This window comes from Carex rostrata, chromosome 9 (assembly GCF_964058835.1).
Source record: "Carex rostrata chromosome 9, lpCarRost1.2, whole genome shotgun sequence".
In the NCBI taxonomy this organism is placed as follows: Eukaryota; Viridiplantae; Streptophyta; class Magnoliopsida; order Poales; family Cyperaceae; genus Carex; species Carex rostrata.
Genome location: NC_135926.1, coordinates 10,778,840 through 10,789,392, shown reverse-complemented (window position 1 = coordinate 10,789,392; position 10,553 = coordinate 10,778,840). Strand labels below are relative to the sequence as shown.

Here is a 10,553-nt window from a genome sequence, read left to right as displayed (position 1 = left end):
TATAGTAAAAAAATTCCAAAAAATATAAAATTTGGTCTCCAAGTAGATTATAATATAGATTAAACATCTAACGGTTTGGATTTGTTGTTTGGACATCACACGGCTAAATATAGCCCCGGCAGCACCTCTGCCGAAATGCTGCCAGCAGCAATTTAGACAGACCCATATATATATCATAATTTATTAAAAATAATTTATTTAACTCATTAAACTTTTTAAATAAACTTAATTTAGTATAATTTTATTATTATAACATGATACTGCGATTATTTCTTCTCAACACATTTATTTAATAAAAAATAATTTGAGAATTAAACATTTTTAAATACTAATAACATATTATTCGAAAGAAATAAAATATTCTCACATAAAATCACTAAATTTAATTTATGATAGCAACTTAATTTTATAAATGAATACGTCGTACTAATTGAGAAATTTACATCGAAAAAATTAGCATTAGCATCAATAAGAAAGAAAAATATATGGTGTATAAATAATAGAATAATTTATCAATTTTAAAGTAAGAAGAAAAAACTTATATAAAAAAATATTAGATGCACACATAAAACTATAAAATATAATTTATAAACCTTATTATTACACGCTATAAAAAAAAGAATGTGAAAATAAATATTTATTAGAATAAATAGCAATAAACAGAAATAAACGAACAATTAAATAATAAAACAGCTGATTAATTGAAAAAAATGGACGATTAATCGTTTAATTCACAAACAGACATCACCCGCCTTTGTAGAATTAGATACAAGATTCTAAATCTTTGATAATTAAACAGTTCGATCTCTGCTAATAATTAAACGGCCGATTAAATTAAGACTGTTTTTTACGACAGTGAGAATCATGGCAGCTAATAACGAGTCTCTACCGCCTTTCGTCCCAGAAATTGATAATTGCACTAAAACTCGAGAATATTTTCCTTTCCTGTTAAGTTATTAATTACGGAAATAAATCTTTTCCATTCCTGATTTCTTTGGATTCCTGCAGTAACTGTTACGTCTATAAATATCAAAATATATATTTTTCATTACCAGTACCATTCAGTCCCATCATCATAGCCTTTTATCAGTGTTTTAGTCGTTGGTCTAGTCTCTCTCTTTACTCCTGGAAGTTGTATTTTGAGTTCCAGTTGTAGTCTCTCCCTTCCTCTACTCCAAGTATACAACCAACCTTAAACCCTAAACCTTAATTTCAACTATGGTGCCTCCACCACCTCCTTTTTCCAGGACTTCTCCCTTCTCGCCGACATCGAGACACCGCCATGTGTCACTTCCTGAACTAGTCGAGTATATGATCGCTAGAATCTGTGCAGAGAAATCGGTGACTCCACCTGACCACCTCGCTCGGCAAGAGCTTGACCGATTAGGCGAATCTGAGTCCTTGAAAATTTTAGGTGTGATTGCTTCGAGTAGTACAGTGTACAATTTTTCAGGGTATATAATGTTCTTGGCAAGGAAATCCCAGTCCCCGATTGCAATGGCGCACAACGCGGAGGGTTTATCCACCAGGCTGAGTGGCTGTTTTTCGGGACCATCTGACAGAGGTGACTTTTTTGAGTTAGGCTAATATGACATTGGTGTTGTTTGAAACTAAATAACACCAAATCTTAAACTCTTAGATCTGCTTTAAGATTCGTACAAAATAAAATATTTGAACAGTAAAAACGGATATTACGAATCTTAAAGCAGATCTAAGAGTTTAAAATTTGATGTTATTTAATTTCAAATAACACCAATGTCATATTAGCCTAACTCGACTTTTTTTTATTATTAGATAAAAGGGCGAGTCGTAGCTCGGTAAAATGGTTTTTTTTTTTTTCCTTGTCGGACAGTAAAGCTCTGTTCCAACGGATGATGTAGTACTGAGATCTTGGTCTTTGCATATGTTTATACCACTAGCGACTAATTTAATAAATGTTTTCATTTTTTCATTTGTTGATTTTCTACGAAAGTTAATTTAATAATTCTTTTGCCAGTAAGAAATTACATTCTGCATGTCTCAGAATATATTAACCAAATGTATTTGAACCTTCATTTAGGTCTGTTAAGGAGATATCACACAATGAGACATGTATATATATATATAGAGAGAGAGAGTGAGTAATGTGCATTCGAATGTATATGGGCCGAAATACATACGGTTCAAATTCGACTTTACAAAATCCAAACGGTTGATCCGAACCATTCATCTTGTTCTCCATATTAATATGTGCTTGGAGAAAAATTTTACATTTTTTTGAATTTTTTTACTATTTATTAAGTACTTTACAAAATTGTTGATTCAACCGTGGCTTAACAAAATAGTCACCGTTGGATTAATAATTTTGTAAAATACTGAATAAATAGTAAAAAAATTCAGAAAAATGTAAAATTTGGTCTCCAAGCACATATTAATATAGAAAACAAGTTGAACAGTTCGGATCGACCGTTTGGATTTTGAAAAGTCGAATTTGGACCGTATGTATTTCGGCCCATATACATTCGAATGCACATTAGTCACTCTCTCTCTCTCTCTATATAGAGTTCGGCTAATGTCATAACGTTATAATTTCAGCTTAAGTTATAACGAGTCAGTTTTTGAGATTTCAAAGTCCGAATAACTGATCCGAACCGTTCATCTTGTTCTCCATATTAATATGTGCTTGGAGACCAAATTTTACATTTTTTGAGATTTTTTTACTATTTATTAAGCCATTTTGAAAATCGCTGATCCAACGGTGCCTTTTGGTTTTATTATTGCCATTGGATCAGCGATTTTCAAAGTGGCTTAATAAATAGTAAAAAAATCTCAAAAAATGTAAAATGTGGTCTCCAAGCACATATTAATATGGAGAACAAGATGAACAGTTCGGATCGGTTATTCGGTCTTTGAAATCTCAAAAACTGACTCGTTATAACTTAGACTGAAATTATAACGTTATGACATTAGTCGGGCTCTCTCTCTCTCTATATATATATTTTTTTTTATGAGAATCAGACATGTATTATTATATCTAGTAAAATGGGAATGACACTGACCTGTGGAACCCACCTGTCCTTCCAAAGAAATCGGGCCATCAGTTTAACATTATTTACTTTCTTCTGATCTGATCTCTGAACAGATGATTCAGACACGAGCTCAGTTGGATGGGAAAAGGTGGAGCGGGAGTCCATCCTGTCTGATCAAGAGATGACTACTGATCAAGAGACGACAGTAGTGTCAAAACAATTATCTCATTTCGGAGGCATCAGCATGGTGAATGACAAAATGGTTCAAAGAAGGCTTGAGATGGAGATGGATCAAGCCAGACCACAGAATTATGATAACAATTGTCATAGTTCAATACCTCAAAGAGCAGGACCCTCATGTCAGAGAGTACTAAGTCCTCAGATGAAGGCTCTTGGGAAGTTCGAATTCAGGAAGGCTTTTCTGATCTTGAGTTACCTGGGGAGGTTGATGTGTTTTCCTTTTTATTACTTCTATAAGTGAGGTATTGCAATTGCCAGGGCCGGAGCCAGACTTTCTGGATATGGGGGTCAAACATATGAACTTTTTATGCAGAAAATTGTGTATAGGTACAAAATTTTTGAAAAAAATGGGGGTCAATTGACCCCCATTCCCTCTTCCTAGCTCCGCCTCTGGCAATTGCGGTATCTGTTTTGCTATGTTTTTTTAGTTTAAATTCTCTTAATCTTTTTAATTGTGCTTATGGTTCATATTGATGCTTGTTTTAGAGTCCAGTGTCCATCCTGGCAGTCTGGTACCAGCAGCTATGAGGTCCAATACTGGCAGTGATGTAGTCACACAATGATTCAGGCAAGGCAAAGCCTTCAAAATTCAACAGTGGGTTGAGATATGAGCTCTAGCTGCTGGTCTGGCCTGTTTCAATTACTGAATTATTCAAGATTTTCCAAAGAGAAGATCCATTTTGGTTTGCTGTGTTGATTGGTTAGTCTGAATCTTTTGTTGATATTTATATTTCTCAATGGTGATGAATTTAGGGCTAAATTAGAGGAGACGGTTTCAATGGAATTGTTAAGTTATCTTATTGGCATGTCGATGGAAGCATTCGAGTTTCTTATATGGAAAGAATTTGGGATGAAGAATATTAAGCCATCCGACAGAAGAAAGGTTATGGTCTTTGCCCTTTGTACTTGCACCGACTTTGATTGCTACCTGTATGGCACCTAAAGACCAGAAATTAATATTACACTGCATGTTAAATGAAGACCCATCTACTTTTTCTTGTTGCATTGCTTGCTGCTTGATGTGGAGTTGATTTTTATTAAGATTACATCAAGGAACTGATTTGTTGTCTTTATATACAGCTTTTGGACTGGGACATGGACAAAACACATGTCTATCACTGCTATGTCGATCTTCAAGGAAAAGCTACATTCAAGGTTCTTTATACTACTTTTAAAAAAACTTATATTATTATTAAGGAAAACGTAACAAGGAATTCTAAAATTAGATGCTGATATATATATATTTCTCTTTAATTGCTGTGCCCATCACTAGTGTTTCAACTTTTACATTACATAATTGTTGATTTTCTGTTATACAGGGTCCTTTCCTTGAGTCAACCAAGACTCACCTACAACGCGTTCTTGGTGATGAAAATATTCTTCAAGTGAAATTTGAAGATGTTAGTCAGGAGAAGAAAACTCACAATGACTTTGATAATTACTACTGCGATGTGTACCACAGAGTCGCAGAGCAGGGAATTGAACTCGGAATGCGACAGTATCAGTTTTTGAGTATGTTATCATATGCACTTATGCACTGATTACTGGTCCATGTACTGACTTGAGATGGTTTTATTTTCATATTGGCTGGGTTTTATTAGTCTATATTTTGTCTCTATCGTGATTTCTGGATTTTAGTTTGCACGGTTTTTGGATAAATATTATTATGCATGGACTGGTGTCCTATAGTCACTGGTACCTGATTGGTACCAAATGGAAATTTTGATCACTGATCCAGGATAACCTTAGAAAAAGAAGGAAAAAGGGAAGGGCCTTCAAGTCTTACATCCACCGGTATCATCTGAAATACTTTCGTCATACCAGTGTAGTTTTAATCAGATCTGTAGTAATATTTGGTCTTTTCTTTACTCTATGCACCCTCCGTTTGTGCAGTGTACAAAGATGGTGGGAAGGAGGAGAAGAAGAAAAGCGGTACCAAGTCCCCTGTGAAGTGCTACTTTGTGTGTACTTCTTCGGGCTGGGACAGGGACCAGAATAATAATTTTCACTATGGCAAGACCGTGAACCAAATACGGCGTAGTTTTATGCATATACATACTGTCCCCAGCTTAGCAAAATACATCTCTAGGTAGTAGTTTTTTTTTTTTGAGAGAAAAATGAGGGTCTGAGCCCTTGAGTTCCATTGATAAACAACACCAGAAGTGTCCAATTACTTAGTTTTTGGAAATGTGAAAAAGAAAGAAAAGAAAGATCTTACATGAAGACAAGGTCTCTAGGTAGTAGTTTATTCTAATTTTTTTGGCACTCTTATATAAATTGTCCAGACTGGGGAGTTATTTGTATTTGACCCCTTTTTTTTATTCTCTAAGAATGAATTATGAAAGGACTTCTTACAAATCATAAACATGCAGGCTTTCTTTAGTTCTTTCCAAGACACTCAAGCTCGACATTGATTTGTCTGATCCTGAGTTGAAGGTTGTAACTATTCCAGACATCCCCTGTAAGGTAAAGCCGGTGATTTTTTTATTTGTTATTTTGTATAATTTTACAAGTCCCTGTCTAAACATCAAATGTTATGGAAATGGTATTTGATGTTTGTATGGTTAAATGTCAAATTTGCTCTGTAGAAGGTGTATGTATATGCATGATATTGTTTGTTTCACTAGGCATTATGATATTCCGTGGCCTTAACTTTTAAGAGATGCAAATGAACTTGCTCCTTTTCAAGAATTTGTTACTTATAAAAGGTTCGGATGATGCAAAAGATTATTTTTGCTACCAGCCTTATAAAAGGAAAACCTGGAAATATATTATTAATCAGTACAAATTTTACTTGATTGATTTGTAGGATGGAAGCACTGAATTGAAAGGCATCCATACAGATGGAACCGGTTTTATTTCTGAAGACCTTGCTCTGCAGTGCCCCATTTATGTGTCTAAAGGGAGCATTCAGGTTCATTATCTTTTTCTATTTGCATTGCATAACATGAAATTGTTTGAGGCTATTTAGGAGCTTTTGGTGCTTAGACAAAGTGATCATAGAAATTATAATTGTAGTTTGTAGACAATACCATACTGACAATACCATCTCATTTCAATTTTTTTTTTCTAATTCCTTCAGGTTGGGAGAGATGGCCTGAGTCCTGCTAGTTCAAAAAGACAAAAGATTTTTGATAATGATGGACCAGTATGCAATAATTCATTACTTTATTTGTAGAACTTTAAGTGGTCTCTGGATTTTCTGAAAATTTCTCTTGTTCACCTTGGTTTCCTAAACTAGCCTCTTCTGATGCAAGTTCGGCTATTCTACAAAGGATTGTGTGCGAAGGGAACACTTCTTGTCAACAGGCTGGTAAGTTCAACTTTTCACTATTGTATTGAATGATATTTCAGGATTTTTCCTGCTGGAATTTTAGTGGTTGGACTTTTTTTATGTTTGTAAGAACCTTGGTATTATGGATTTACCAGTCAGTATTAAACAATTTAATTTTTCTTTCTGGGATTAGTTCCTTGTATTTGTGTAGTGGTATCCTTCTTGAATATGTTATGTATTTTTGAGAGTGATTTTTGTGATAACAATTATTAGTGCTTAAATGAGACATTTTACTTCCATCATTTGCTTTTGAAAACAAACCACATAAGACCTAGAGAAGAAGAATTCCACATAAAAAAAGTTCTTTAGAGAACATTTTGTTTTTGTCGACACGTTAATGGTACAATATACATGTCACAGAACCACTTGATTTGTGTGGATCATGCAGTACCTTGTACTTAATTTTGGATATTGCATTGCCATTATAAAGGTACTGCTGTTTTCTATTAAAGTGGTGGATATCCTTGACGATGTCTTTTGTTGACATGTTTATTTATCTTCTGTGTCATATAGCTGCCAAAGAAAACCATTCAAATTCGCCCTTCCATGATCAAAGTGGAGCCAGATCCTTCAATGTGGGGTATTGTTCAAAAACCATTTAACTCTTTGGAAGTTGTCAACACCAGGTACTGAATAAGAAGAACAAATGGACTAAGCAATTATATTTTGGTCTTAATTTTACAGTTTTCATTTGCAAAACTGCCTGTCATTCATTTACTATCTTTTGACTTGTTATACTATTTCAGCACCCGTCCAAAGAAAGTACACCTATCAAGATACTTGATTGCACTGCTTCACTTTGGAGGGGTTCCAGAAGAGTTCTTCTTGGGTCTCCTATCAACTGCACTTGCAGAAGCCGAGTGTAGCCGTTATGACAGAAATGCTGCTTTAAAAGGTAAATATTGTTCCATTTAATCAATTAAGTAATTAAGCCCCCTTCACCCAAATGTAACGAATCACACAGTTGATCTAAATTTAACTCTATTTACTGTTGATTAGATCTGTAAAATCCAGCTTGAAATGTCTTTGATAAAACAGAAATTAACATGAACACCCCATCAATTGAATATTCTAGCAAAAAAAGATCAATACATAAAGGAGAAATAGATACACACACTGTTTTACTTGGTGAAACTGTTTTGTAACCATTTGTTAAGCAAATGGCAGTTGCATTGAACAATGAGGGCTTAGACAATGACCGTCTGATGGTCAGGATGATCATGGCGGGGATTCCTCTTGACGAGCCTTTTTTACAGTACCGCCTAGGCTTGATGATGGGGGAAGAAAGAAAAGGTCTCCAGGCAGGAAAAATCCCAATCAGCGACTCTTACTATCTCATGGGAACCACAGACCCCACTGGAAAACTCTGTGCCAACCAAGTTTGCATAATACTGTATGTACCTTCTGTTCCTGATTTTGCAAAAAGTACGCACATTTGTGCTCCCTAATTTGTGTGCTTTTGGAAGGGAAGGGTATGTCGATAACTTAAAAGTTCAGAATAGTTGACATTCAGAAAAAAGTTGGCTTGTTTTCTCTTAATCACAAACCATAAAACCTTAGTACAATGCTCATAGAACACTACTAAAGATTAAGCAATATTTGAAATATGTAGGGACAAGGGGCAGTTATCTGGCGATGTATTAGTTTACAAGCACCCGGGGCTGCATCCTGGTGACATACACCTACTTCAAGCTACCTTTGTAGCAGGTCTGGAAAGTGTTGTGGGAGACTCAAAGTTTGCCATTTTCTTTCCAGCTGTGGGACCCAGATCACTGGCTGATGAAATGGCTAACAGTGATTTTGATGGAGATATTTACTGGGTGTCTCGGCATCCAGAGGTAATTTTGGCTTCTTCATGATGGAAACTCAAAATGAAGTATGAAAACAAATAGTAAAACATGGAAATAGAGATGCTACAGAAATACATAACTGTTGTGGTTTTCTGATGGATCATTTTGTTCAGTTGTTAAAGCATTTCAAACCTAATCCACCGTGGCTGGCACCCGAAGAAGATTCATCAAAGAATGGAGCAGAAAACATAATACCTGCTAACATGAATGACCATGAACTTGAAAGATTGCTGTTCCACAGTTTTCTGAACAATAGATTTAAACCAAGGTATTCATACACAGTCCTCTCTTCATTGCTAATTTGAAGTGAAGGTGATTTCATTTCTTTGTTCAGTCTTAAGTCTTAGCAACTTATAGTTATAAAAAGAGTGATCTGTGATGCTCTGGTTGGAGTTGGTTCTTTTTATAGATAAAGATGAATCAGCACAGCACCTTGCCTTTGTTATAGTTTCCGTTCTTTCTTTCTTTTTTTCCAGACGTGACACAACTAACCCGCAATAATCATTCAATTGTACTGTTATCTCAAAAAAATAATACATTCAATCGTACAATTGTGCCTCTATAGCCCTAATTTTTTGTCTGGAGATTGATCATAAAAACAAACAAAAAAGAAAGAAACTACTAAAAAATTTAGTCAAATGGTACGGTGCATCAATACTTGGCCCGACCCATGTAAGCATGCATACTAAATGTTTATTCATGATTTCTCATCTTATAGTTACACTGTTGGCTTGTCTGCGGAATGTTGGTTAGTGTACATGGACCGCATGTTAACACCTGGAGTAGAGAGAGAAGAAGTTTGGCCAAAAGTAGAGAAATTGATAAATCTATACTATGATGCCCTTGATGCTCCAAAAACTGGAAAGAAGGTTTTTCTCTTTCTGTGGGTAAATTTAGGTATAATTTTAGGTGGGCTATAGGAGTGAGTAACACTGTATGCAAATTCATATGGCATTGTTGGTTCTTGGTTGGTAAATAACACTGACTCTGGTTTGAACATGATCCACCCAAGCCTATTTAAGAATTCAATGAAATTCAGAAATAGAGTTGGAGCATAACGATCCAAATGGTCCAGACCTACTTGACCTGAACCCAAATAACCCAAAAGGACCTAGACCTGATTTGACTTAGCCAGTACAACTTGGCACCTGAACTGCTAGGACCAACCTGTGGTTTATAAATACTAAAAGTGCTAGAGCTTGCATGTGAAAGATTTCGTGGCTGCTGTATAGATCTGGATTTGATTTTTCAATGCACAGGTTGATGTTGGGAAAGATCTGAAGGTGGACAAATATCCCCATTTTTTGGAAAAGAAGGCCCATTTTGATAAAGCTCTCGAGTATAACTCTACATCTATACTTGGTCTGATATATGACAAGGTACAGTCATTCAAAGCGGAAAAGCTTCAATTGACCGGTAAGCCTTCGCTCTTAGTTTCCAAATTTTACAAAAGATAATCAAATAATGGCGAATTGTGCTTTTCTTGTTGGGTTGGTATGTGTGCTTGCTTTTGTTCTACAAAACTTAAGGTATTTTATAACATTTTAGAAAATTCCATGGAGGGGTTAAAATAATTCTTTTCATCTTTCCAGGGTTGCCAGTGATATGTTCAGCACTAAAAGAGAAAAGAAACATATGACCCAAATTAGTATGAAAAATGTCTTTTCGGCTTTAGTTTTCGGCTTTTCTCTCTTTAAGAACATTTTGGATAATAGGAAAATGAGGAGGGTTCAAATGCCTCCATTTTTTGTGCCTCCACCATGCCTCCATTTTTTAAAACTTTAATAACTCAAAATTTGAAACTTAAAAGTCAAAATAAAACCATTGGATATGATCTACGTCATTTTATTTATGCACGTGTAAAAAATTATGACATTTCAATTTTATTTTAATTGTCATCAAGAGCTTGTAAAAAATGCATTAATATGGATGATTTCTAGATGTTGATTTTTGAACTTATTGATTCACCTAAAAACAAAATTAAAATGTGATAATTTTTTATGAGCACATAGAGAAAATAACATAGATCACATCTAATGGTTTTATTTTGACTTTTAAGTTTTAAATTTTGAGTTATTAAAGTTTTAAAAAATGGAGGCATGATGGAGGCACAAAAAATGG

The 10,553-nt window shown here is 34.8% G+C and overlaps 2 protein-coding genes across 2 annotated transcripts in view; both read left to right on the top strand.

The window, feature by feature from the left end:
• The first annotated feature begins 1,162 nt into the window (after positions 1-1,162).
• LOC144559135 (putative RNA-dependent RNA polymerase 3) overlaps positions 1,163-10,553 on the top strand; it is a 33,620-nt gene continuing 24,229 nt past the window's right edge. Inside the window, exons 1-2 of the mRNA XM_078308092.1 lie at positions 1,163-1,564; positions 3,122-3,156. Coding sequence (XP_078164218.1) covers positions 1,219-1,564; positions 3,122-3,156 — 381 coding nt within the window. The 5' untranslated portion in view covers positions 1,163-1,218. The remainder of the gene's footprint in view (positions 1,565-3,121; positions 3,157-10,553) is intronic.
• On the top strand, positions 3,206-10,151 carry LOC144559137 (putative RNA-dependent RNA polymerase 3). Its single transcript, XM_078308095.1, has 17 exons — positions 3,206-3,452; positions 4,002-4,131; positions 4,329-4,403; positions 4,568-4,760; positions 5,142-5,337; positions 5,621-5,714; positions 6,058-6,162; positions 6,331-6,396; positions 6,490-6,561; positions 7,096-7,208; positions 7,329-7,477; positions 7,750-7,975; positions 8,195-8,420; positions 8,546-8,700; positions 9,151-9,301; positions 9,692-9,848; positions 10,025-10,151. The coding sequence occupies exons 1-17, from the start codon at positions 3,253-3,255 to the stop codon at positions 10,069-10,071; spliced, it is 2,355 nt and encodes a 784-aa protein (XP_078164221.1). The 5' UTR covers positions 3,206-3,252; the 3' UTR covers positions 10,072-10,151.

Coding starts and splice junctions, on each gene's coding strand:
- LOC144559137 (XM_078308095.1), top strand. CDS start 3,253: ATGGTGAATGACAAAATGGTTCAAAGAAGGCTTGAGATGGAGATGGAT. Junction 5,715..6,057: donor TTCCAGACATCCCCTGTAAG/GTAAAGCCGGTG, acceptor ATTGATTTGTAG/GATGGAAGCACTGAATTGAA. Junction 8,701..9,150: donor AACAATAGATTTAAACCAAG/GTATTCATACAC, acceptor CTCATCTTATAG/TTACACTGTTGGCTTGTCTG.